Raw genomic sequence first — 27590 nt, 5'->3', positions numbered from 1 at the left:
GGGAGGATGAGCATTCCACGTAAAATAAACAAATATTTCCACCATATCAAAGCGGCTTGGAACTCCAGCCAACTCCAAGGCAGCAGGGATCTTGAGTAATCGCATCGGAATTTCCTGGAAAGGAAAACGCCCATTTGCAGACACAAAAAAGAGAAAACGAAACCAGCTCTCTCTCACTCACTCACTCTCTTTCTGACGACTTCGCCATGGCTGCTTCTGGGGGTCCCGTGAAGGATCTCTTCGAGGAAGCCACTTGCTCCATCTGCCTGGAGTATTTCAGGGATCCAGTGATCATCCCAGAGTGTGGGCACAACTTCTGCCGAGCCTGCCTGATCCAGTATTGGGGGAAATCCGAGACAAAGGCTTCCTGCCCTGAGTGCAGAAAAACAGTTCAGCAAAAGAACCTCATCCCCAATCGGTCGCTGGCAAATGTTGCAGAAAAAGCCAAGATGCGGGCAGAAAAAAAGGAAAGAGTCTGCGAGAAGCACCAGGAGCCCCTGAAGCTCTTCTGCAAGGAGGAGAAAAGCCCCATCTGTGTGGTGTGTAATGTATCCAAGGAGCACCAAAGCCACAAGATGGTTCCTCTAGAGGAGGCTTTCCAGGAGTACAAGGTGGGAAAAGGCAGTTGGGGGTGGAAGAGCTGCAGACAAGAGGGGCTTGCAAAAATAAAAATGTTGTAATGTATTCTCTCCACTTGCAGCCGAAAAGGAATTTTCCAGCAAGTGATCTTGTACAGCCCCATACAACTAAACTTCTGAAGCTTTATACAATAAGCATTTATTTTTCTTTTTGAGAGATTAAAGTGCACCGCCTGAATGCAGGCTGCAGTAACTCCCCTGGGAGGAAAGATTACAACATCTAGGATTAATTTAATAAAAAGGAGGGGGGAGATGTTGGAGGTGTGTTCAGTAGGGGGGGACAAATAGCAAACACCCCATGTTTCTCAGCGCTTGATATAGGGCAACCCCATTTCTGCCTCGTCTGGGATGAAAAAGGGAAACTTCTGCAAAATACCCTAGAATGTTGGACAAGGAGCAAACATACGATTCAGCTTGCCTGTTAATGTGTAACGCAGCCCAACTTGGACTTTGTTTTCTTTTCAGGATCAGATCAGCACCTGCCTAGACAATTTGAGGAAGGAGAGAGAAAAAATTCTAGTACTTAAAGCAAACACAGAAAAGGAAAGCCAAGACCTGCTTGTAAGTATCATTGTTACTTGAAGGTGAAAAAGTGCTATACAGCCATATCTCGGGTTGCGAACGTGATCCATGTGGGAGGCACGTTCGCAACTCGCAGCACTGCGTCTGTGCAGACGCGTAATGTAACTTTGTGTTTCTGCGCATGCATGAGCGCCAGAACGTGGAAGTAACCCATTCCGGTACTTCCGGGTTCAGCGCAGTCTGCAACCCAAAATGCGCAACTTGCAGTTTTCACAACCCAAGGTATGACTGTAGTCTAGAATCCATATCTGGGGGGAAATGAAAATGAAATACAGAAAGAGGTTTATTCTTGAACAGCCTTATTTCCCACAGAACATGAAAGACCATTTAAAGGAGGGGGTGGGCTTGTGTTTATGAAGCTCTTTCCCTGCTGAATATTGGCGTAATCTCTCTAAAATGTCAAGCGTTCCCTTCCAGGGGAATTTGGACACCTGGCCTCTTCATCCTTCAAGAGCAGACTAGATGCCTGATATTGGCCCACTGTTCTCTTCTTTTAATCTCCTTGCTGCAGAAACAAACAGGTGCAGAGAGGGAAAAGATGGTGGCTGAGTTCAAGCGACTGCACCAGTTTCTGGAAGAACAAGAGAAACGTATTCTGGCCCAGATGGCAGAAGTGGAGAAGGAGATTGCAGCCCAAAGGGAGGAGCACCTGGCCAGACTCTCCAGGGAACTCTCCTCTTTTGAACACACCATCCGGGAGATGGAGGAGAAGCTTAAGGAACCAGCGAGCGAACTTCTGCAGGTGAGGCCTCATCCTGATGCGAGAGGGTGGAGTGTGATGCTTCAAACTACAAGCAGGAGGATAACATCTCTTAGCCCCCACCCCCCAAAAAGCTGCTGCAAGGAAAAGAATTGGTACATGATGGGTGAAAGGCCTGGGGTCACAAAAGGAGATCTGCTAGATCAAACCACAGGTCCCTTCACTCTAGTATCGTGTTCTCACACTGGCCAACCAGAGGTCTCTGGGAAGCTTTAAAAACCAGTAGTTCTCTGCCCCCCTCTGTTTCCCAGTAAGTGCTGGTCAGCTGCTTAGTACTGTTAACTGGGGTCATCCGGAGGTTTGGCACACGTTGTCAGCAATATGCTGGTGACTCTCCTTTACATCTGCAGGTGAGGCAGCGGAAGTGCTGGGCCAGTGTCTTGTCTGTCTAACAGACTGGATGAGAGTCAACAAATTGAAAGGCAATCCAGATAATACTGAGGAACTATTAGTGGGTGGTTCCCTAGACCGGATGGGTGGGAGATGGCCTGCTCTTGATGGGGTTACACTTCCTCTGAAGGAGTAAGTACATAGCTTGAGGGTTGTAGATGGGGCTGTGCCTGAATACAGTTTGGATTATTTGGTTGCTCTTGTTTTTATAATAATAATAATAATAATAATAATAATAATAATACCTTTAAAGCCCTATATGGCCTAGGACCCTCGTACCTACGGGACCGCCTCTCCTGGTATGCCCCACAGGGGAACTTGCAGTCTTCAAACAAAAACATCTTGGAGGTCCCAGGCCACAGAGAGGTTAGGGTGGCCTCAACTAGAGCCAGGGTTTTTTTGGCTGTGGCTCCAATCTGGTGGAACGCTCTGTCACAAGGGACTAGGGCCCTGCGGGACTTGACATCTTTCCGCAGGGCCTGCAAGACAGAGCTGTTCCACCAGGCCTTTGGCCAAGGCACAGTCTGACCCCCCTCCTTTGGTAATCCTCACAGAACTCTAGTCCAATGGTTGCCATTAATCTGATTTGAACTGATTTTATAATGAAATGATTTTAGAATGTTGTATCATTTTACTGTTGTTAGCTTCTCTGAGCCCGGCTTCGGCTGGGGAGGGCGGGATATAAATAAAATGTTAATAATATAATAATAATAATAATAATAATAATAATAATAATAATAGTAATTTATTTATACCCCGCCCATCTGGCTGGGCTTCCCCAGCCACTCTGGGCGGCTTCCAACAGAATATTAAAATACAATAGTCTATTAAACATTAAAAGCTTCCCTAAACAGGGCCGCCTTCAGTTGTCTTCTAAAAGACTGGTAGTTGTTTTTCTCTTTGACATCTGGTGGGAGGGCATTCCACAGGGCGGGTGCCACTACCGAGAAGGCCCTCTGCCTGGTTCCCTGTAACTTGGCTTCTCGCAGCGAGGGAACTACTAGAAGGCCCTCAGCACTAGACCTCAGTGTTCGGGCAGAACGATGGGAGTGAAGATGCTCCTTCAGGTATACTGGACCGAGGCCGTTTAGTGCTTTAAAGGTCAGCACCAACACTTTGAATTGTGCTCGGAAACTTACTGGGAGCCAGTATAGGTCTTCCTAGACAGGTGTTATATGGTCTCAGCAACCGCTCCCACTCACCAGTCTAGCTGCCGCATTCTGGATTAGTTGTAGTTTCCGGGTCACCTTCAAAGGTAGCCCCACATAGAGTGCATTGCAGTAGTCCAAGCGGGAGATAACCAGAGCATGCACCACTCTGGCGAGACAGTCCGTGGACAGATAGGGTCTCAGCCTGCGTACTAGATGGAGCTGGTAGGCAGCTGCCCTGGACACAGAATTGACCTGCGCCTCCATGGACAGCTGTGAGTCCAGAATGACTCCCAGGCTGTGCACCTGGTCCTTCAGGGGCACAGTTACCCCATTCAGGACCAGGGAGTCCTCCACACCCACCCGCCTCCTGTCCCCCCAAAACAGTTCTTCTGTCTTGTCAGGATTCAACCTCAATCTGTTAGCCACCATCCATCCTCCAACCGCCTGCACACAGGACCTTCACCGCCTTCACTGGTTCTGATTTGAAAGAGAGGTAGAACTGGGTATCATCCGCATACTGATGAACACCCAGCCCAAACCCCCTGATGATCTCTCCCAGCGGCTATATGTAGATGTTGAAAAGCATGGGGGAGAGGACAGAACCCTGAGGCACCCCACAAGTGAGAGCCCAGGGGTCTGAACACTCATCCCCCCCCCACCACTTTCAGGACACGGCCCAGGAGGAAGGAGCGGAATCACTGTATAACAGGGCCCCCACCTCCCAGCCCCTCTTATTATGAATTTTATGTTTTTATATAGTGATTTTATCTTGTCAACCGCCCAGAGGCCTGAGGTTAAAGGGTGGTATACAAAATTGATAATAATAACAAACTGATCACAGTGCTCTGTGCAAAACTGACTCCACTGAAATCTTTCTTTCTTTCTTTCTTTCTTTCTTTCTTTCTTTCTTTCTTTCTTTCTTTCTTTCTTTCCCTTGCTCCAGGATATTGGAAGCTTCTTGCAAAGGTAAGTGATGAAAAACCCCTGCCTTATTCTGATGCTAGGAACATTCTTTAACAGGTGAGAAACTCACAGTCCACTCCCTCCTTCCAGAGATAGTTTAGGACACCATCGTCATTCACAAAATGACAGACAAAAATAGGGACACCTTTTCGTCATCATTTGTATCTATTGGTCTCATGTACAACCATGGGAAGGAAGCCAGTCCTCATTCCTCTCAATTGCATATATCTGAAGGCTCTTCTCTGTGATGGATTCATTGACTCTGCAATTGATACTCAAAGGGGAGACATTCCAAAGGGGCTTGTAAACATCTTCACTATAACTTTCCCTTAAATATCCAGTGTATTCCAAGCTCCTGCAGTTTCTTCCGCAGACATAAGAACATGAAATAGGGCCCTCCTGGATCAGGCCGGTGGTCCATCAAGTCCAGCATCCTGTTTTCACAGTGCCTAACCAGATGCCAGGATCTGAGCCCCAGAGGACACTCCCTTCCTGTGGTTTCAGCAGAGGCCCCACTGCCTTTGACCCAGCCATCGTGAATAGTAGCCGCTGAGAGCCTTGTCTCCCAGACATATTCAAACACTCATGAATTTTGAAAATCTTCCATGTTTAGAAAATGCTGCTTTAATTTATTTTCTTTTTAAAAATTAATTTGCATATATCAGCTTCTTTACCTTCAATCTCATATTCATATATTAGCTTCAACATGTTTTGGAAGCAGTTGTGTGTCGGTTTTCCTTCAGCTTGTTAGGATCTCTCTAGATGCTCCCAAGCCATCATGCCTTTATCATCAGGATGAGACACCTGTCTTGTCAGAAAGCTACTTTCACTGGACGGCTGGTGGCTTGACTTTGTTCTTCTCCTCCCAGGTCTCAGGCAAAGCAGAAATTTAAGAACCCCCCTGAGGCTTTTCCTCTTGCCCTGAAGTGGAGGATCTGCGACTTCTGTGATATGAATCCCTTCCTGGAAGCTGTCGTGAAGAAATTCAGAGGTAGTAAAGAATCATAGAATCATAGAGTTGGAAGAGACCACAAGGGCCATCGAGTCCAACCCCCTGCCAAGCAGGAAACAGGGCTTTCTTTCTTTCAGGAAAGAAGGGCTGAAATATTTTATACTGGATGTTTAGAAGTGTTCATGACAGGCTCCAGGTCATACGGAATATTAGCCATGCCAGCAAAATGGAAGGTTTATTTATTTATTCTCTTTCAATATCTAGAGGCCATACTTTCATATGCAGAAGTCACAACTTATGCTGCTTTTACTTCTGCAATTACAGCTTTACGCGGAACGCTAAATAGGCGTCCGAGGCTGATTGTAAATCTTCCTGCTAATTACGACTTGTGTGCTGTGTTATCAAGATGGCAGCCTGGGCTCCTGACATCTCCTGAAGGTTGTTGCTGATCTTCTGGGGGTCCTGTTCCTCTTCTAAGGTCTGAGCAGGCCTGAATCTTGACATTGCCCCTGCCCTGGCTTACGCAGGGATAGTCAGCATGGCGGATTTCGGATAGTTTTAAATTACAATCTCATGAGTTTGTATTGTCGTTACTAGATTAGTAATCAAGACAGTGGCATGATGCTAAAACTCTGTTCCCTTTTCTCTTCCAGACACTATGGAATATGGACTTGAGCTGCGAAAAGGTAAATTTCAGGTTTTAAAGGAGGCACAATTTCAGGAGTGATGGAATCTGCTTCTCAAAAGACCAGACTACTGTGGATCTCCCATCTGTCACCCCCCAGTCATCCCCCCCAGTCCCCGTTTCCACTTTCCATGTCTCCTATGCAGGTTTTTGTCACTTTCAGGAAGTGATAAATTGTACCTAGGGTGTTATACTCCTCCAATTTGTCAGTGAGAAGTGTTGGTGCTTTGCTGGCACCAGTCATCCTCCGGACATCCAGGCACAACATACATCGGAAAATGCATGCACGTAGTCATTAGCAGAGTTAGCCTAAGCTAAGACCAGGGCAATGTAGCATCAGGGTTTAGTGATTTATTTACAAGATCAAAACAAAGAACAGAACCATTATGGTGTGTCTCTTCTCCTCCGAGAGAGAGCAACAAACAGACAGGAAACAAAGGACAGAATTAGGAATCATAGGACTATCTTCCGTTTCTCACGCTTCCAAAGAATGGAATGTCAACACACAGAGCATGTGGTCTAGTAGTCACACACACACACTGCAGCATGGGAGAGAATGAAACTACGGACACAAAGAGGTTTCCTTTCGAAGGATATCATTGGAGGTTTATGGCATTTCATCCTCTTTGAGTTTTTTATTTGACAGTATCAATAGATTCACAGAGCTTAAACATTCACAACAGGCAAGTCCACAGTTTGGCATCAGAGAGAGGCAGCCAGGACCACCGACATGCTGTCAGCTGACAGAGCCCAAACTCCATTCCCTCTGTCTCCTCCTCTGCCATACACTCAAATGTTAGTTTTTATTATTGACAGACTCCTAATAACATTGGGACGCGGGTGGCACTGTGGGTTAAACCACAGAGCCTAGGACTTGCCGATCAGAAGGTCGGCGGTTCGAATCCCCACGATGGGGTGAGCTCCCATTGTTCGGTCCCAGCTCCTGCCCACCTAGCAGTTCGAAAGCACGTCAAAGTGTAAGTAGATAAATAGGTACCACTCCAGAGGGAAGGTAAACGGTGTTTCCGTGCGCTGCTCTGGTTCACCAGAAGCGGCTTAGTCATGCTGGCCACATGACCCAGAAGCTGTACACCGACCCCCTCAGCCAGTAAAGCGAGATGAGCGCCCCAACCCCAGAGTCAGTCACGAATGGACGTAATGGTCAGGGGTCCCTTTACCTTTACCTAATAACATTGTCTTTAGCTAGGACTTTTTTTCCTGCTTGTGTGGTGGTGGTGGTGGGGACATGCCTCCAGTCACCTTCTAGCTAATTCTTTGTTATTTAGCCAGAAATCTCTGTAACAACAATAACCTGGCAACTTTTCTCGGCCTCTTTTTATGTATGTGAGGAACAGAGATGAGAAAGATGAGTCATATCAATCTGGTCTGGGGAGCCAGGATGGGGTCTCTGTATTGAAGGTGACGTGTGGGAATGACACTTCCTAGGTGTTACTGGGTTTGGCTTTAATTTGTTGTTGTTTAGTCATTTAGTCATGTCCGACTCTTCACGACCCCATGGAGCAGAGCACGCCAGGTACCCCTGTCTTCCACTGCCTCCCACAGCTTGGTCAAACTCATGCTGGTAGCTTCAAGAACACTGTCGAACCATCTCGTCCTCTGTCATCCCCTTCTCTTTGTGCCCTCCATCTTTCCCAACATCAGGGTCTTTTCCAGGGAGTCTTCTCTTCTCATGAGGTGACCAAAGTATTGGAGCCTCAGCTTCATGATCTGTCCTTCCAGTGAGCACTCAGGGCTGATCTCCTTCAGAATGGATAGGTTTGATCTTCTTGCAGTCCATGGGACTCTCAAGAGTCTCCTCCAGCACCATAATTCAAAAGCATCCATTCTTCGGCGATCAGCCTTCTTTATGGTCCAGCTCTCACTTCCATACAACACTACTGGGAGAACCATAGCTTTAACTGTATGGACCTTTGTTGGCAAGGTGATGTCTCTGCTTTTTAAGATGCTGTCTAGGTTTGCCATTGCTTTTCTCCCAAGAAGCAGGCGTCTTTTAATTTCGTGGCTGCTGTCACCATCTGCAGTGATCATGGAGCTCAAGAAAGTAAAATCTCTTACTGCCTCCATTTCTTCCCCTTCTATTTGCCAGGAGGTGATGGGACCAGTGGCAATGATCTTAGTTTTTCTGATGTTGAGCTTCAGACCATATTTTGCGCTCTCCTCTTTCACGCTCATTAAGAGGTTCTTTCATTTGTCCTCACTTTCTGCCATCAAGGTTGTGTCATCTGCATATCTGAGGTTGTTGATATTTCTTTCAGCAATCTTAATTCCAGTTTGGGATTCATCCAGTCCTGTCTTTTGCATGATGAATTAGTCATATAAGTTAAATAAGCAGGGACAATATACAGCCTTGTCATACTCCTTTCCCAATTTTGAACTTGTCTCTCCTTGCTATTTTTTGGAAATCTGCATTCAATTTCCTGTATCTTTCACTATCTCCCTCGCATTTTGCTTGCCTTTTCTCTCCCGCTATTTGTAAGGCCTCATTGGACAGCCACTTTGCTTTCTTGCATTTCCTTTTCATTGGGATGGTTTTCGTTGCTGTCTCCTGTATAATGTTACGAGCCTCCATCCATAGTTCTTCAGGCATTCTGTCCACCAAATCTAAATCCTTAAACCTGTTCCTCACTTCCACTGTGTATTCATAAGGGATTTGATTTAGATTGTATCTTGCTGTGGTTTTCCCTACTCTCTTCAGTTTAGGATTGAATTTTGCTATAAGAAGCTGATGATCTGAGCCACAGTCAGCTCCAGGTCTTGTTTTTGCTGACTGTATAGAGTTTCTCCATGTTTGGCTGCAGAGAATATAATCAATCTGATTTTGATGCTTCCCATCTGGTGATGTCCATGTGTAGAGTCGTCTCTTGTGTTGTTGGAAAAGAGTGTTTGTGATGACCAGCTTGTTTTCTTGACAGAACTCTATTAGCCTTTGCCCTGCTTTGTTTTGAACTCCAAGGCCAAATTTACCAGTTGTTCTTTTAATCTCTTGACTCCCTGCTTTAGTATTCCAATCTCCTATAATGAGAAGACCATCTTTCTTTGGTGTCATTTCTAGAAGGTGTTGTAAGTCTTCATTGAATTGGCCAATTGCAGTTTCTTCATCACTGGTAGTTGGTGCATAAACCTGGATTACTGTGATGTTAAAAGGTCTGCCTTGGATTCGTATTGAGATCATTATATCATTTTTGAGATTGCATCCTAGTACAGCTTTCGCCACTCTTTTGTTGACTATGAGGGCCACTCCATTTCTTCTACGGGATTCTTGCCCACAGTAGTAGATATGGTGGTCATCCGAACTGAATTCATCCATTTTAGTTCACTGATGCCCAGGATGTCAATATTTATTCTTGCCATCTCATTTTTGACCACCTCCAGCTTATCTTTGTTCATGTTTCTTACATTCCAGGTTCCTATGCAATATTTTTCTTTACAGCATTGGACTTTCCTTTCACTTCCAGACATATCCGCAACTGAGCGTCCTTTCGGCTTTGGCCCAGCCGCTTCATCAGCTCTGAATCTACTTGTACTTGTCCTCTGCTCTTCCTCAGTAGCATGTTGGACGCCTTCCGACCTGAGGGGCTCATCTTCCAGCGTCATAACTTTTATATGCCTGTTGTCTTTGTCCATGGAGTTTTCTTGGCAGGGATACTGGAGTGGCTTGCCGGTTTCTCCTCCAGGTGGATCATGTTTGGTCAAAACTCTCCACTATGACCTGTCCGTCTTGGGTGGCCCTGCAAGGCATAGCTCATAGCTTCTCTGAGTTCTTCAAGCCCCTTCGCCATGACAAGGCAGTGATCGCTTTAATAAAGTTATTTAATTAGTTTTCAAAAGTCTATCTCAACCTTTATCCTGGGAGCCCAGAGTGGGTTGCAACAGTAAATGCATTAAAACAAGTCATAGCAAAAGGAAGCAATGAATATCAACAATGTAATAGATGTCAATTTAAAAGACAGAACCAGTGCTTTTTTTCTGGGAGGATGCTAAACATTTTTGTGAATCTTTGTACTTTTGTCTATTTACTGTAATTATTTTTTCCAATTTGAACTATAAAATGGTGGTTTTCTTGAGTCAAATTGAGAGTACCTCTAAACATTATTTTTTTAAAGAAAAAACAGCACTGGGTAGAACTATCAATTTTCTGTATCACTCTAACCAAACCACAAGAGATAATCAAGTTTGTTCTTGGTTGACCACTCATGTCAAGAATCCTGAGCAGGACATTTTAGACAGGGAGTATCAATCAGAGCACATAAATACCTTTTTACGTATTGTTGTCCTTTTTATAAACTACCTAGAAGGATGGGGTAGAACATACTTTAAATATGTAACTGAAGCTGGAATCGTGGTTGCAAGGAAGGTGAGAGCACCTGCTGCCAGATTTACCTGGCATGTCAAGCGTGGTCTGCCATGTGATGTGAGGTAAAAGATTAAGGTGTGAATCAGGGAGTCCCTGCCTTGACTCCCTTTTGCCATGAACTATGGGGGTGGGGATGGCCTTAGACAAGCCACTGTCTCTCAGCCTCAGTCCTCCCATCTGAAAAATGGGCATGCTAAGATTGACTTAACTTACAGGGTCGTAGCAAGGGATCTATGTAGATAATGTGTGTTAAGTACTTTGAACACTTGAAAGAACTGCAAATGTTTCAAGAAACCTTATTAAGAACTTGATGAACATCCCTGTCTCAAATGCAGAGCCATGGAGTCCCAGTTCATTTCAGAGGGGATGCTGTTTCTGTCATGTGCCTTAAAAAGAGTCAGCTTCCCCGTTGATGTCATTTCTCTTCTCTTTCCTCCTCTGCCCCCACAGAAAACATAACTTTGGATCCAGACACAGCACATCCCTACCTCATCCTGTCTGAGGATCGAAAATGTGTGAGACACGGAGACGTCTATCAAGACCTGCCAGACAACCCTGAGAGATTTGACACCTACCTCTATGTGTTGGGATCTGAGAGTTTCACATCCGGCAGACATTTCTGGGAGGTCACTGTGGGAGGAGAGGAGGGGTGGCGGGTGGGGGTGTCCAGAAAGTCTGTGAAGAGGAAGGGTGCTTTCACTTCTGGTCCTATGGAAGGGATCTGGGTTTTTGGGAAGAGGGGTGGTTTGTTCAGGTTATTCTCCCCCCAAGTTCTGCTGCCCCTCAAGAGGATCCGAGTGGCCCTGAACTATGAAGGGGGACGGGTGTCCTTTTACGATGCTGATACAGCAGCCCTTCTCCGTTCATTTCCAGCAGCCTCCTTCTCAGGAGAGACCCTCCAGCCCTTGTTTTATGTGTCCGCCAAAAGCCACTTAGCACTCTCTGAGGGTAGAGACAGACAACGTTCCAGGTTCGCTGCTGAATATGCTTCTCTGTGCCACCTGTCCTAAATCAGCAGAGTGATGCGCAACATCAAAGCGCTTCAGGAGCTCTGACCCAGACAACGAAGGCAGTAACTCACAGATTCAGTTAATTACAGACAGAAGTATTTTACCATCGGGTCATAAAAGCTTAATGGTTCCTGTTATAAGAATTTTAAAGTCACATATAAAAAAATTAAATGTTCATATGTATAAACCACATGTCTGAAACCCCACAGATTAGGTCCTGAACAAATTGACCTCAAATATTTCTCTCTCTTTCCTCACAAATCCTGTCCTCACAAATCCACATTCAAGATATGAACAGGGTGTGAGCCTGTGACCTGTGAGCCAGATTCAGGAATTAAGTAGTTATAATAAGAAAAGAGTGGCCAAAACCCAGATAATGCAATCAGGTAACTTGCCAGACAGGAGATAAACAACACACTCAGATTTCTGCTGTAGACCGCCTCTTCTGTGATGTGATGATGTGTCTGGGGGGGTTGGTCTTTGACTCCAGGGTGGGCAATTTAAAATGTCTATATAAGGGTGGGCACACCTTTGTTCTGGGTCCTCCTCCTTTCTCCTGCATGTGGGGGAGCACCCTGTTGCAACAGTTAATAAAGATCAGGCTTACTAGCTGCTTCTCTGGTTGGTCTCTGTTATTTTCTCCTACCGATAGATAACCTACAAAAGGACTCTATAAGGGCTCTTGGGTACCCCATAAGGCAAAAGGAGCAGGTTTTTTTTACTTATATCAGTTCCCATTTACAGAGTTCATCTGCCGAAGTGTTTCTTCCTTAGAGTTTTCTGGGCTTTGCTTTTTGCAACCCGCAATGCCCTGCTCTTCCCTCTCTGTCAGCTTGCCAGATCAATGCAGACTAAACACAGTTTTCATACAGCTGCTGTAAGAACAGAAGCAGCTCCTCTCACAGATGTGGCCTTTACTAAATAAAAACTCCAGCCCTCTGGAAGCTTCTTGCAGTATCCGAAATCTTCTGGAATCTTCAAGAACTTTCAGTTAGTTCTGGAAAGAATGAAAGCTCTCCCTCACCCCAACCACTCATCACCACGCAGTCCTCAAGGGTTGTCCCCCCCCCCCCCGAAGTAGAACAGTGTTTGCAGGACAGTGATTGGCCAGACTTCCTGCCAGTCATGATGCCAAGTCTACCTTCTCAGGCCAGGTTGGTAAACAGCACTGATTGGTTGGCTCTCCTGCCATTCCTGAAACCTGCCTGTTGTCTCTCCCACATGCTTTCCCTTGAGAATCAGCTGCTTCAGGGGGAAATAAGCAGACTAATACTTAAAACAGCAACAACCCTGCTCTTATTCCGGTTCCGATACTGTTCTTTCTCCAGCCTCCCAAAAGAGAGTCGAGTCTGACACAGCTTTATAAAGACGACATCATAACCTTACTGGCCTTACATTGCTCATTCGGTAAAGCATGAGGCTCTTAATCTCACGGTTGTGTGTTCGAGCCCCACATTGGGCAAAAGATTCCTGCATTGCGGGGGGTTGGACTAGATGACCCTTGTTGTTGTTCAGTCGTGTCCGACTCTTTGTGACCCCCTGGACCAGAGCACACCAGGCACTCCCATCTTCCACTGCCTCCCGCAGTTTGGTCAAACTCATGCTGGTAGCTTCGAGAACACTGTCCAACCATCTCGTCCTCTCTCGTCCCCTTCTCCTTGTGCCCTCCATCTTTCCCAACATCAGGGTCTTTTCCAGGGAGTCTTCCCTTCTCATGAGGTGGCCAAAGTATTGGAGCCTCAGCTTCAGGATCTGTCCTTCCAGTGAGCACTCAGGGCTGATTTCCTTCAGAATGGAGAGGTTTGATCTTCTTGCAGTCCATGGGACTCTCAAGAGTCTCCTCCAGCACCATAATTCAAAAGCATCAATTCTTCGGCGATCAGCCTTCTTTATGGTCCAGCTCTCACTTCCATACATCACTACTGGGAAAACCATAGCTTTAACTATACGTACCTTTGTTGGCAAGATGATTCTGAAAGGACATCAGTTAAAACCACCCTCAGCCTCAATCCTGTTCTCAGTTTCCCTTTACCTCCCCCAAGATGACCTCCACTGGCCGTGAACAACCAAAACCCCTTGCCTTCATCTTATGTGGCAATTGCAACAAAATATCTCTATCCAAAGAGGGCCAAAATTTGCACGTAACTCTATTATGCAATCACAGCCTTGTGTGCTTTGTCAAAACACAGATAGGTAGATGATAGATAGATAGATAGATAGATAGATGATAGATAGATAGATAGATAGATAGATAGATAGATAGATAGATAGATAGATGATAGAGGGTGGGAGGAAACTGTCAGACGGGACCGTGTGTTATCTCACAAGAGCATCCAGAGCCCAGAAAGCAAGATGGGGGGCTTACAAATTTGGTGCCCTATATCCTGCTGTGCAAAGGGCTTCTAAGCCCCTCTGTTTTGCTTACAGACCTCCAAGAAAGGTTTCTCAAGGAGTCTCCCTGACTTGACTTGCTAATCCCCAGAACGTAAGAGCCTCTGACAGAAGTTCCAAGGACAGAACAGAGACAATTTGGGGAATTTCAGGGGGTGGTAGTGGGACGCGGGTGGCGCTGTGGGTTAAACCACAGAGCCTAGGACTTGCCAATCAGAAGGTTGGCAGTTTGAATCCCCATGACGGGGTGAGCTCCCGTTGCTCGGACCCTGCTCCTGCCCACCTAGCAGTTCGAAAGCACATCAAAGTGCAAGTAGATAAGTAGGTACCGCTCTTGCGGGAAGGTAAACGGCGTTTCCATGTGCTGCTCTGGTTCGCCAGAAGCGGCTTAGTCATGCTGGCCACATGACCCGGAAGCTGTCTGCAGACAAATGCCGGCTCCCTCGGCCAGTAAAGCGAGATGAGCGCCGCAACCCCAGAGTCGGTCACGACTGGACCTAATGGTCAGGGGTCCCTTTACCTTTACCTACGGGGTGGTAGTAAATTCCCACTTATACAATTATTTTCTCTAAGCTGACTTCTTGTGAACAATCGGGTACATGTATATGTTTTTTACAGATCCCCTCTTATTTTTTGCACAAAAAATCTCCCTATCCATTTTCTCAGCATTTGCACCATGTTGCAAAGCCCTCTTCAGAGATGTGCTCCCAAGCCTTCATTATGAAGTTCTTTTATGTTGCAGCTCATGTTCAGGTATTCCTGTGTCAACAGTGAAGCTCTGAAGGGGGATTTAAATCCAGTCTGGGTTCTGCCATGACTCCTGCTTTCTCGTCTTTCCCCTCAAAGATGTCTGCCATGGGTGTAGACAGAGGGGGGCAGGGAGGGCAGCTGGCCCCTTAAATCAAATAAATAAATAAAAAACACTTAACTAACTGACCAGCTGTGTTACAGATTACTCAGTTCTGGCCTCACCACAAAAGTACCCCCCCCCCCAAATCCCTGGCTGTGTTTCAGTTTTTGGAAAACCAGACCTGTAGTGACTTGGGTGCTAGGCAGGGCCAGATTTATGTATAGGCTAAGTAGGCTGAAGCCTAGGGCCTCTAAATCTAGGGGGCCTCGCCAGCCTGCCCACTCCCCAGCGCCGCAATCTTCCCTCTCCCAAAATTGCAAACCCAAGACTTCTTGTGAGGGCATTTATCCCCCATTTCAAATACATTTTGCTTCGAAAGGAAAGGCGGACTTGGACATCGCCTTCCTCCATAATTCTCTAAGGGAGAAGTCACATACTCAACTTGAATACCACCCTCCCCCATAATCCTTGGGATATACAGTCAAGTACACAGCATTTATAGGGGGACAATTAACATCCATTGATGGGTTTCCTGAGGCAGGTGTTTCCACAGCCCATCCTCAGGAAGGCCAGAAGGCAAGGATATGCATTGATAGTTTTATTGTTCTTTAGGTGGCGGGTACTTAAGATGTAGGAGGGACGCGGGTGGCGCTGTGGGTAAAACCTCAGTGCCTAGGACTTGCTGATCGTAAGGTCGGCGATTCGAATCCCCGCGTCGTTCGGTCCCAGCTCCTGCCCACCTAGCAGTTCAAAAGCACCTCTAAGTGCAAGTAGATAAATAGGTACCGCTTTATAGCGGGAAGGTAAACGGCGTTTCCGTGTGAGGCGCTGGTGCTGGCTTGCCAGATGCAGCTTCGTCACACTGGCCACGTGACCCGGAAGTGTCTTCGGACAGCGCTGGCTCCCGGCCTCTTGAGCGAGATGAGCACGCAACCCTAGAGTCGGACACGACTGGCCCGTACGGGCAGGGGTACCTTTACCTTTACCTTTACTTAAGATGTACTTAAGGTGGCGGGTACTTTAAAAAGCAGAGACATCACCTTAGGAGACACCAGGTTCTAGGTCTGGGCAGGCCTGAGCCTTGACATCGCCCCTGCCCTGGCATATGCAAGGGTGCTCATAATGGTGGCTTTCAGGTATTTTCAAGTGCAACTCCCATAACCTCCAGCTGGCATGGCCAGTGTTAGGGATGATGGGATTTGTAGTCCACAACATCTAGAATGCACCACTCCGGCTACAATCGCATGAGCACATATTGTTGTTACCAGGTTTGTTATCTGAACGATGGTGTGATGCTAAATCTCTCTTCCCTTTTTTCTCTCCAGACGCTGTGGAATCTGGACTAAAGCTGCAAAAAGGTAAATGTCAGGGTCTAATGGAGGCACAGTTTTAGGAGAAACATAGAATCATAGACTTGTAGAAGTTGTAAGGGACAGTGAGGGTCATCAAACAACCCTGTGCAACGCAAGGATCTTTCACCCAATGTGGGGCACGAACCCACAACCCTGAAATGAAGAGTCTCGTGGTCTAGAGAAAGACAAGTCATATAGTTGATCCGATGCAGGGAGCCAGGATGGGCTCCTGCATTTAAGGTTACTAGTGGGAGTGACACTTCCTAGACCTTACATCAAACCAATCTGTAGTAAAAGAAAGCAATTTATAGCAACAGTGCAATAGATATCATTATAAAAGATGCAACATCTATTTTCTGCATCACTTCTAAAGGAACCTCAAGCAATAAACTGGTATCATTCCAACAATAAAAGCTCACTGCAAATTGATTTTGCGTTACCCAACAGTGTGTCCATTTGAAAACAGATGTAAGGGGGGGGGGTTACACCACGACTGCAGACTCCAATTCATTTTTCACTCACCTGCGACATGTGCAGGGAAGAAAAGGCATGGATAAACTAATCAAAGGTGGTTCGGTTCAAGTGTCACTGTTTTTGATGTATATAAACTACAGTACCTGGAAAGTTGCAGGTGTTAAGTTGTGGGTGAACATATCAGACGACACAGCGATTCTTCCAAAGCAGCTCTTTATTTGTAAGCTGGAACAGAACTGACTAAGGAGCTCAGTCAGCCTGCTTATATAGAGCTCCAGAACGATGTAACTGCAGCAACTTTCTAAAACTATCCAATCACTGAACGTCACTTTCGATCCTTCATTTGCATAACTATCTACAGTATCCCCCTGCTGGCCCAGGGTGAGAACTTCAGTACGTAACAGCAGGATAACATACTTTAAATATATAACAGGAACTTGGGTAGTAGCTGCAAAGAGGGTATTTTCTCTGCTGTGGCCTGCTGCCAGTTTTTCCTGACCTTTCAAGGCAAAATATTGAGCTGTGAATCAGAGGAGTCCCTAGTTTGACTCCTGCTTCTCTGCATGAACTTGAGTGGCAGGCGAGGTGGCCACATTTTCATTGGCTTTCTGTTAGGTCAGTCAGGAGAGGAAGCCCGCCTCTTGTCCCTCCCCCAGGCAGCTTTCCCAAAAGAGGAACTTGTTTGATTCATGTTCTCTCTGACTAAAGTGATATTTCACTGACAAAGGGCTGCATTCATTGAGAAAATGGGGCTAATTGAAAGCATCTTCTGCTAATAGGTGCCCTGCGGTGTGATTGGCAAATATCTGGATACCATTAGCTGAGCTGTTTGCAAAGGCCGTTTGCAGAGTTCGTTCCAGAGGTTATTATTGCACATTATCAGACGCTGGCGGTTTTGTCAAAACGACTCGCTGAAAACTGGCACCGGGATGCAGGGCTGGGCTGTTTCTCCTCTGTATGTGGGGACTGCTAACTAGAAAGAAGATGTCAATGGAGCAAGGCGGGGGGGGGCGAGGCGGAAATTCATTCATTAGCTTGCAAAGTAGTCTGAGGCTGACATGCAGATAGTAAACAACAACAACAACAAACTTCACCACCTCTCGGAGGGAAATGGTTCCTTAAACGAGCAGCCACCATGGATGAGCATTTAATTATGTATATATGGAGCTCCACCCCTCTCCAAGGCAGCAGAGATCCTGAGTAATCGCATCTCAATTTCCTGGAAAGGGAACACGCCCATTTGCAGACGCAAAAGAGAGAAAACGAAACCAGCTCTCTCTTCCTGGCGAGGCAGCAGCCATGGCTGCTTCTGGTGGTCCCGTCCGGGATCTCAGCGAGGAAGCCACTTGCTCCATTTGCCTGGATTATTTCACGGATCCAGTGATCATCCCGGAGTGCGGGCACAACTTCTGCCGATCCTGCCTGACCCAGTATTGGGGGAAATCCGAGGGAGAGGCTTCCTGCCCTCAGTGCAGGAAAACAGTGGAGCAAGGCAGCATCAGGAGAAACCTGCAGCTGGCAAATTTTGTAGACATAGCCAAGAAATTCAGCCATCTGGGGGGAAAAGAGGGAAAGGAGGGAGAAGGAAAAGGAAGGGTCTGCGAGAAGCACCAGGAGCCCCTGAAGCTGTTCTGCAAGGAGGATGAAAGCCCCATCTGTGTGGTGTGTGACAGATCCAAGGAGCACAAAAGCCACGAGGTGGTTCCTCTAGAGGAGGCTTTCCAGGAATACAAGGTGGGAAAAGGCAGTGGGTCTTTATTGGGGGTGGAAGAGCTGCAGACAAGAGGGGTTTGCAATAATGATGATGATGATGATGATGATGATGTAATGTATTCTCTCTACTTGCCACCCAAAAGGAATTCTCCAGCAAGAGATCTTGTGCAGCCTGATAAAACTAAACTTCTGAAACTTTATACGATAAATATTTCTTTTTCTTTTTGAGGGAGTATAGTGCCCCCAGTGACCCCTGAATGCAGGCTGCAGTAACTCCCCTGGGAGGAAAGATTACAACATCTAGGATTAATTTAATAAAAAGGAGGGGGTTGTTGGAGGTGTGTTGAGTGTGGGGGACAAATAGCAATCCCCCATGTTTCTCAGCTCTGATATAGGGCAGGTCCATTTCTGCCTCCTCTGGGATGAAAAAGGGGAACCTCTGCAAAAGACCCAGGGATGTGGGGTAGGGAGCAAACACAGGATTCAGCTTGCCTGTTAATGTGTGATGCAGCCCAATTTGGATTTTGTTTTCTTTTCAGGATCAGATCAGCAGCTGCCTAGACAATGTGAGGAAGGAGAGAGAGAAAATTCTCATATTTAAAGCAAACACAGAAAAGGAAAGCCAAGACCTCCTTGTAAGCACTGTTGTTACTACTTTAAGATGAAAAATGCTATAGTCTAGAACAGTGGTTCCCAAACTTTTTTCAAGGAGGGCCAGATTTGATGAAGTGAAGGGCTGTGAGGGCCAACCAAAGTTGTTGCGCTTTTTTTAGGACTGAAATTGTTGAGCTTTTTTTTTTAGGGTTGAAGTTGTTGAGGCTTTTTTTGAGGATTTTACCCCATAAACTGCTGAAGGGGCCGGATTAGGCCCCCAAAACGGACTTTGGACATATCTGTGGTAGAGCCTTTGGCCAACAAGGGAATCAAAGATGTGCTAAAGGTGGGAAAGGAGATTGCAGAGGAGCTGAATGGATTATTTGCATCTGTCTTCAGAGCAGAAGACTCGTGAGTAACATAAAAGTAATAAGGTGAAACAGGAGAGATGCGAGCCGGGAAGGGCGACGGAAGGGCCCGGCTGGGTGGCGACTCACCTCGCAGGCGGTGCGCCATCCCTTTGGCCCAGGCGAGGCGGCAGCGGCTGCTCGGCGACCTCCTCGCCCGTTTCCTCGTGAGGGAAACTTGGAGTCGGGGCGCCTCCGGCGGAGCAAGGCCGCTGGCCTTTGTCTTCCCCTCCGCTTTCCTCCTTTTTGCCGTGCCGCCTGCGCCTCCGCTGCCTCTCAGCGGGCCCTCCCGGGCGTCGGGCTCCGAGGGCGAAGGCGCCCCTCCTCGGCCCCACTCCACCACGCCCATCTGCAGACGGGCCCTGCTGCCGCGCTCCCGCCAGCCGCCCTGGCCGCTTCGCCCGCCTCCTCGGGCTTGAAGCCCAGGTTGTCCCGGCTCCAGGCCTGCCTCGAGCAAGACCAGAGCGGCGGCGACGGTGAGCAAGACGAAGGAGGAGGAGAAGGAGAAGAAGCGCCGATGACGACTCCGCCGCCGCTGCCCAGCGGGTCCCGCAGCCGCCCCAGCTCCAGATGCTCCAGGCCGCCGGGAGGGCAAAGTCCCGCCATGGCCCCCCGACCCTGGACGAAGGCCGCCGCCGCCTCAGAAATTTTCTCTCAGGCCGGCCGAGTAACGGTGCGGGAAGGGAGCACCTTCGCTTTCTCCACCGCCCGCCTTCCAGCCCCCCAGCCCCGCCCACAGCGCGCCGCCTCGCAGGGGGAAGCGGGCAGGCTGGCGGCTACACGGGCCACATGACGAGGTCTGGCGGGCCGGATTTGGCCCGCGGGCCTTGTGTTTGACACCCGTGGTCTAGAATCAATATCTGGGGGGGGGGAGAAATATGGAATACAGAAAGCGGTTTATTTTTGAACAGCCGTATCTCCCACAGACATGAAAGACCATTTAAAGGAGGGGGTGGGAAGCTCTTTCCCTGCTGAATATAGGCGTAATCTCTCTAGAATTTCAGAAGTGGCCTTCCAAAGGAATTGGGATAACTCGCCTCTTCATCCTCAAGAGCAGACTAGATGCCTGATTTTGGCCCACTGTTCTCTTCTTTCAACCTCTTTGCTGCAGAAACAAACAGGTGCAGAGAGGGAAAAGATGGTGGCTGAGTTCAGGCGACTGCACCAGTTTCTGGAAGAACAAGAGAAACATATCTTGGCCCAGATGGCAGAAGTGGAGAAGGAGATTGCAGCCAACAGGGAGGAGCACCTGGCCAGACTCTCCAGGGAACTCTCCTCTCTTGACAGCCTCATCCGGGAGATGGAGGAGAAGCTTCAGGAACCAGCGAGTGAACTCCTGCAAGTGAGGCCTCATCCTGATGCGAGAGGGTGAAGTGTGCTGCTTCAGACTACAGGCAGGAGGATAACATATCTTAGCCCCCACCCCACCCCCCGCAAAGAAGCTGCTGTAAAAAAACACAATTGGTACATGAAGGGTGAAAGGCCTGGGGTCACAAAAGGGGTGCTGCTAGATCAAGCCACAGGCTTCTTCACTTTAGCATCGTGTTCTTGCATTGGCCAACCAGAGGTGGCTGGAAGCCTAAAGAACCAGCAGCACTCTGCCCCCCTCTGTTTCCCTGCAAGGAAACAGCTTCAGCTGCTTAGTATTGATAACGGAATCATCTGGAGGTTTGGAGCCCGTTGTCAGCAATATGCTGGTGACTCTCCTTTACACCTTCAGGTGAGGCAGTGTAAGTGCTGGACCGTTGTCTTGTCTCCATAACGGACTGGATGAGAGCCAACAAACTGCAGCTCAATCCAGATAAGACTGAGGAGCTGTTAGAGGAAGGACCCCTAGACTGGATGGGTGGGAGATGGGCTGCTTTTGATAGGGTTACGCTTCCTCTGATGGATTGGGTACATAGCTTGGTGGTAGTTCATGGGGCTGCCTCTGAAGACAGTTTGGATTATTTGGTTGCTCTTGTTTTTATTTTTATTATGAATTATATATTTTTATACTGTGATTTTATCTCGTGAACCACCCAGAGACGTGCGGGTACAGGGTTGTATACAAAATTGATAAAAACAACAACAGTAGAACTGGCTCCACTGACATCCTCCCTCCCTTTCTTTCTTTCTTTCTTTCTTTCTTTCCATCCAGGATATCGGAAGCTTCTTGCAGAGGTAAGTGATGGGAAACCCCTGCCTTATTCTGATGCTATGAATTTTCCTGATTAACAGGTGAGAAACTCACTCTCCACTTCCTCCTTCCAGAGATAATGTAGGACTCCATCGTCCATTTCACAAAATGGCAGACAAAAATAGGGACACATTTTTTGTGGTAGCTATTGGTCCCATCTAAACTCACAGTCAGGAAGCCATTCCCATTGCATATATCTGAAGGCCTTTCTCTGTAATGGATTCATTTACTCTGCAATTGATACAAAAAGGGGGGACACCCCAAAGGGGCTTGTAAATATCTTCACTATAACTTACCTTTAAATATCCAGTGTATTTCAGGCTCCTGCAGGTTCTTCCTCAGACATAAGAATGTGAGAAAGGGCCCTGCTGGATCAGGCCAGTGGCCCATCTAGTCCAGTATCCTTTTTTCACAGTGCTGAACCAGATGCCAGTGGGAAACCCATGATCAGGATCTGAGCCCCAGAGGACACTCCCCTCCTGTGGTTCAGAGGCACCACTGCCTTTGACGCAGCCATTGTGAATAGTAGCCGCTGAGAGTCTTGTCCTCCAGACAACTTAAGACTTTCTAATATTTTATAGATATTACTTTCTAATATTTTCTAATATTTTCCCCATTTTTAAAATATAGCTACTGTGCTAAAATACATTTATAATGTTAATTGCAAAAACCATTCTAAAGGATTCTGAATTTCCTTATTTTTCAGAAATGCACATACCAGATCAATATGTTTTGCTCATTAATCACTTGAAATGCTTCACTAAAACTGGTGTAGTCCTAAAATCTCCATGTAAGGACCCAGTGTTGCTCACTTTCCTATAAAAAATAATTTGAAGGTAAAGAAGCTGATATATGTGGTCTCAAATTCCTATATTTCCTTCAGCATATTTTGGAAGTGGGCGTGTGTTGGTTTTTCTTCAACTTCTTAGATGCTTTCTACATCCACACATCATCTAGATGCTCCCTTTTGTCATAGGAAAACCCTGCTCCCAAGTCTTCATGATATATCCATCGTGCCTTTATCATCAGGATGAGACAACTGCCTTGTCAGAGAGCTCCTTGCATTGGAAGGATGGTGGCTTGACTTTGCTCTCCTCCTTCCAGGTCTCAGGAGAAGGAGAACTTAGAGGATCCTCCTGTGGCTTTTCCTCCTGACCTGAAGTGGAGGATCTGGGACTTCAGAGATATAAATCCCTTCCTGGAGGGAGTCATGCAGCAGTTCAGAGGTTAGTAAAGAAGGGCTGAAAGTATTTTATACTGGCTGTTTAGAAGTGTTCATGACAGGCTCCAGGTCATACGGAATAGTAGCCATGCAAGGAAAATGGTTTTTTTGTTTATACTTTTTCAAATATCTAGAAGTCACACTTTAATATGTAGATGATTCACAACTGATTTTACTTATGCAATTGAAAGAGGACGGTAAACCCTTCTTGCTGATCTCTGGAATCACTCCAGCTGGTGTGGCCAGTGGTTAGGGATGATGGGACTTGTAGTCCACAACATCAGGAGTGCACCACCCTGGCTACAATCTCATGAGCTCATACTGTTCTTTCTTTAATGGTGTGATGCTAAATCTCTGTTCCCTTTTCTCTTCCAGACACTGTGGAATATGGACTTCAGCTTCAAAAAGGTACATTTAATAATAATGATGATAATAATAATAATAATAATAATAATAATAATAATAATAATAATTTATTATTTATACCCTGCCCATCTGGCTGGGTTTCCCCATTTTCCAAGGCAAAATTCGGGAGAGATGGGATCTGCTTCTCAAAAGACCAGGCCACTGCAGCTCTTCCGCCATGCTTTATTTTCCCTTATTTCCCGGAGGCATCTGTTCCGTGAGAGCAGCTTGCTGGGCTAGAGGGGCTCTTGGCCTGATCCTGCAGACTCTTAGGAAGCCCCCAGCCCAGGATGGCTGGCTTTTCTGTGCCCAATCTCAATAAGACACAGGGGTGGTGTGAAGCCAAAGGCTCCTGGCACACGAGGGGGAAATATCCCTTTGAGCCATACAGGGTCCCCACCCCTTTTATGTAAGAGTGGGAAATGCATGAACACAAATAGCTCAGAAAATGGCTGCAACAACCTTTGGGGGCGAGAAGGTGAATGGGTTCTGATGTCTGTGGAGGGAGCTGGGGGCTGCCTGAGTGTGAACTCTAGTGGTCCGGCTTCCCTGCAAATGGGGGTCTTCCCTCAGCTTTTCTGTTGGAGGGGAGACATGATGTCTCTGCTTAAACTAGAGAAACTTGAGTAAACTTAAAAAAGCAGGACAGAATTGCACCACAGACCAGGGAAAAAAGCCCAATGGGAAGACAGAAGTCCAGTCTGGCCTGATCCTGAAAACCACAAAAAGGGATTCATAAGAGCTGGAAAAGGTGCAGCAGATGGCAGCATAAAGGAAACTCCTACTTATCTTTAAAATTATATTCTGGGATTCTTTTAGAAAACAGCAGTAAGTAAAATACATAAAGGCTAATCAATACAACAATAAATTAGTAAAACCCATTACATTTTACAATTTTTTTTTACTAATAGCAGCACTCGCAACATCCAATATCCCACTTAATTTCCAAAGGCCACTGTACAAATGTGTGTCTTTAAAAAGAAATCGCTTGACTAACTTTCCATAACGTGGTGAGAGGACTGCAGAGCAGATCTTCTTCCTAATGTCCACCAGCCTGACTAATTTCTAAATGGGCTTCTCATTGTGCTTCCACTGCCCCCCTTTTCCATAAATGCGAGGAACAGTGAAGAAAAAGACGAGTTATATAGCCAAATCAGGTCTGGGGAGCCAGGATGGGGTCTTTGCATTGAAGGTGATAAATTTTTTTTGGTGGTTTTGTGTGTGTCACCCTTTATCTTAGGATTGCAACAATAAATGCATTAACAATTAACACAATTCATAGGAAAAGAAAGCCATTCATGTCAACGATGTAATAGAACTATCAATTTTCTGCATCGCTGAAACCAAACTGCAAGGTATAATCAAATTTGTTCTTGGCTGATTGCTCATAGTTTGCCTGGGAAACACAAACCATAGGCCCAAACACCTCCCAGGGACTCCTGCATCACACTGCAGAACATGGAGCGGAGCCCCTCGTAAGGTGGTGGACCCTCCTTCCTTGGAGGTTTATAAGCAGAGGTTGGGGGGGCGCTGTCATGAATATTTTAATTGGGATTCCTGTATTGCAGTGGGTTGGACTAGAGGACCCTTCTGCCATGAACTGTGGGGGGTGGCCTTAGACAAGCCACTGTCTCTCAGCCTCAGTCCTCCCATCTGAAAAATGGGCATAGTTAAGATTGACTTAACTTACAGGGAAGTTGCAAGGGTTCTATGTAGAGAATGTGTGTTAAGTACTTGAAAGAACTGCAAATATTTCAAGAGTCATTAAGAACTTGATACACATCCCTGTCTCGAATGCAGAGTCATGGAGTCCCTGTTCATTTCAGAGGGGATGCTATTTCTGTCATGTGCCTAAAGAAAAGTCAGCTTCCCCGTTGACGTCGTTTCTCTTCTCTTTCCTCCTCTGCCCCAACAGAAAACGTAACTTTGGATCCAGACACAGCACATCCCCTCCTCATCCTGTCTGAGGATCGAAAGAGTGTGAGAGAGGGAGGAGTGCGTCAAGACCTGCCAGACAACCCTGAGAGATTTGACACATGTTGCTGTGTTCTGGGGTGTGAGGGTTTCACATCAGGCAGACATTTCTGGGAGGTCATTGTGGGAAGAGAGGAGACATGGGGGGTGGGGGTGGCCAGAAAGTCTGTGAAGAGGAAGGGCGTTTTGTATTTTAATACTACGGAAGGGATCTGGGGTTTGGGGAAGTCGGATGGTGAGGTCAAGTTCTGCTCCCCCCGTAAGGCCCCTGTTCCATGTGAGGAGCCCGAGAGGATCCGAGTGACCCTGAACTGTGAAGGGGGACGGGTGTCCTTTTACGATGCTAATACAGCAGCCCTTTTCCATGCAGATACAGCAGCCCCCTTCTCAGGAGAGACCCTCCAGCCCTACTTTTTCGTGAGCAAGAAAGGGAACCTGAGAATCTCTTGACTGAAGGTGCAGACAGACAAGTGTATATTCATTGTCATCATGGCACATTCAGTCTCCTCTTCAGGACTGAGCTGACAGGCACTTCAGGAGAAACCGTATTTGCTGAACGGTGATTGGCTATCCCTTGTGTCAATCATGATGCAACTCTCCCTTCTTGAGCCAACTTTGTAAATGACACTGATTGACTGGGTCCCCTGTCAGTCTCCAAACTTGCCTGTTTTCTCTCCGTTGGGAATCGAGTACTTCTTTCGGTGCAGGAGTTGGAAAGGGGGTAAGAAGCAAGAAAATGATTTAGGAAACAGCAGCAACCCCACACACATTCCTGTTTCAATGTAGTTCTTTCTCCAACCTCCAATTCTGACTTAAGATTTCTAGAGATAATACCATCATCTTTGCTAAATAAAATCAGAATTATGCACTGGCATCACTTAAAACCTTCCTCAGCCTCAATCCTGCTCTCAGATTCCCTTTTCCTCCCCCAAGATCTCCACTGGCCAGGGAGATGGAAGTTCCAAAATCCCTTTTTTTGCTACTCCTCAGGGAAGCTTATGTGGCAATTCAGCAAAATCTCCATATCCAAAGAGACCTGTTTGCTAGTTGGGTGCAGTCGGTCCAAAACTCAGCACAACTTAACTTGCATGATCACAGCCTGAAGCCCTTTGTCAAAACACAAATTAGTAAATAGAGGGTGAGTCCGGGAAAAGCTCTTGGAAGGGACTGTGTGAGATCTCACAAGAGACTCCAGAGCCCAGAAAGCAATGGGGGGGTGCTTTGGCAGTGGGGGGAAGAGTTTCTAAGTCCACCTTGCTTCCCGGCCTCTAGAAAGGTTACATAAAGCTCTGAAGATCTCTGGCTTCGAACAAGTAGGGATGATGAAGAAGAGGGGTTTGGACTTGATATCCTGCCCATCTCTCCCCTTAAGGAGTCTCAAAGCAGCTAACATTCTCCTTTCCCTTCCTCCCCCACAACAAACACTCTGTGAGGTGAGTGGGGCTGAGAGACTCCAGAGAAGTGTGACTGGCCAAAGGTCACCCAGCAGCTGCATGTGGAGGAGCGGAGACACGAACCCGGTTCCCCAGATTACGAGACTACCGCTCTTAACCACTACACCACGCTAATTGCGTGGGGGGCATTTCTGAGGGTCTTCCTGACTTGTGCAATATTGCCTTTGCATGCTGACTCCAGGAATGTAACCCCCACATAGGTTTCAGGCCTCAATGCAACAAAATCCCCTCTGACAGTGAAGAGCCTCTGTCAGAAGTTCTGAGGAAGTAACAATGACAATCTAGAGGATTTTGCATGGGGGGGGGGAATTCCCATGTACAGTGGTACCTCGGGTTAAGAACTTAATTTGTTCTGGAGGTCCATTCTTAACCTGAGGTACCACTTTAGCTAATGGGGCCTCCCACTGCCGTTGCACGATTTCTGTTCTCATCCTGAAGCAAAGTTCTTAACCCGAGGTAATATTTTTGGGTTAGCAGAGTCTGTAACCTGAAGCGTCTGTAACCTGAAGCGTCTGTAACCCGAGGTACCACTGTATACAATTATTTTCTCTAAGGTGCTTTGTCAGATAGTAAAGGTAAAAGTACCCCTGCCCGTACAGGCCAGTCTTGACAGACTCTGGGGTTGCGCGCCCATCTCACTCAAGAGGCCGGGGGCCAGCGCTGTCCGGAGACACTTCCGGGTCACGTGGCCAGCGTGACAAAGCTGCATCTGGCGAGCCAGCGCAGCACACGGAAACGCCGTTTACCTTCCCGGCAGTAAGCGGTCCCTATTTATCTACTTGCACCCGGGGGTGCTTTCGAACTGCTAGGTGGGCAGGCGCTGGGACCGAGCAGCGGGAGCGCACCCCGCCGCGGAGATTCGAACCGCCGACCTTTCGATCGGCAAGCCCTAGGCGCTGAGGCTTTTACCCACAGCGCCACCCGCGTCCCCTTTGTCAGATACTTACCTGTATTTTTAGAGATCCCCTCTTCTTATCCTTTTGTGTAATGGTCCTGTAAGAATTTGGGGATATGTTTCATGCGCTAATGTGTTTGATTCTATTAAAGATTGTACTTCTTGTTGCTCCTA

The 27590-nt window shown here is 47.0% G+C and overlaps 1 protein-coding gene across 1 annotated transcript; it reads left to right on the top strand.

Annotated features, from left to right (window-relative positions):
• Positions 1-27590, top strand: LOC310758190 (uncharacterized protein). The gene is made up of 17 exons (XM_083604118.1): positions 1-611; positions 1104-1199; positions 1732-1962; positions 4465-4487; positions 5354-5475; positions 6090-6122; positions 10947-11504; positions 16073-16105; positions 17775-18307; positions 18826-18921; positions 19568-19954; positions 20399-20629; positions 21428-21450; positions 22571-22692; positions 23064-23096; positions 25009-27096; positions 27461-27590. The coding sequence occupies exons 1-16, from the start codon at positions 207-209 to the stop codon at positions 25515-25517; spliced, it is 3435 nt and encodes a 1144-aa protein (XP_083460244.1). The 5' UTR covers positions 1-206; the 3' UTR covers positions 25518-27096; positions 27461-27590.

Source organism: Podarcis filfolensis (assembly GCF_964270895.1).
Source record: "Podarcis filfolensis genome assembly, chromosome: 2".
In the NCBI taxonomy this organism is placed as follows: Eukaryota; Metazoa; Chordata; class Lepidosauria; order Squamata; family Lacertidae; genus Podarcis; species Podarcis filfolensis.
This window is presented reverse-complemented; position numbering and strand designations above follow the sequence as displayed.

What these genes read in the sequence shown, in the direction of transcription:
- LOC310758190 (XM_083604118.1), top strand. Translation starts at nt 207, where the DNA reads ATGGCTGCTTCTGGGGGTCCCGTGAAGGATCTCTTCGAGGAAGCCACT. An exon ending in TTTTCTCTCAGGCCGGCCGA is followed by an intron (nt 19,955 to 20,398) that starts GTAACGGTGCGG and finishes TCTTTGCTGCAG; the next exon opens with AAACAAACAGGTGCAGAGAG. An exon ending in ATCGGAAGCTTCTTGCAGAG is followed by an intron (nt 21,451 to 22,570) that starts GTAAGTGATGGG and finishes TCCTCCTTCCAG; the next exon opens with GTCTCAGGAGAAGGAGAACT.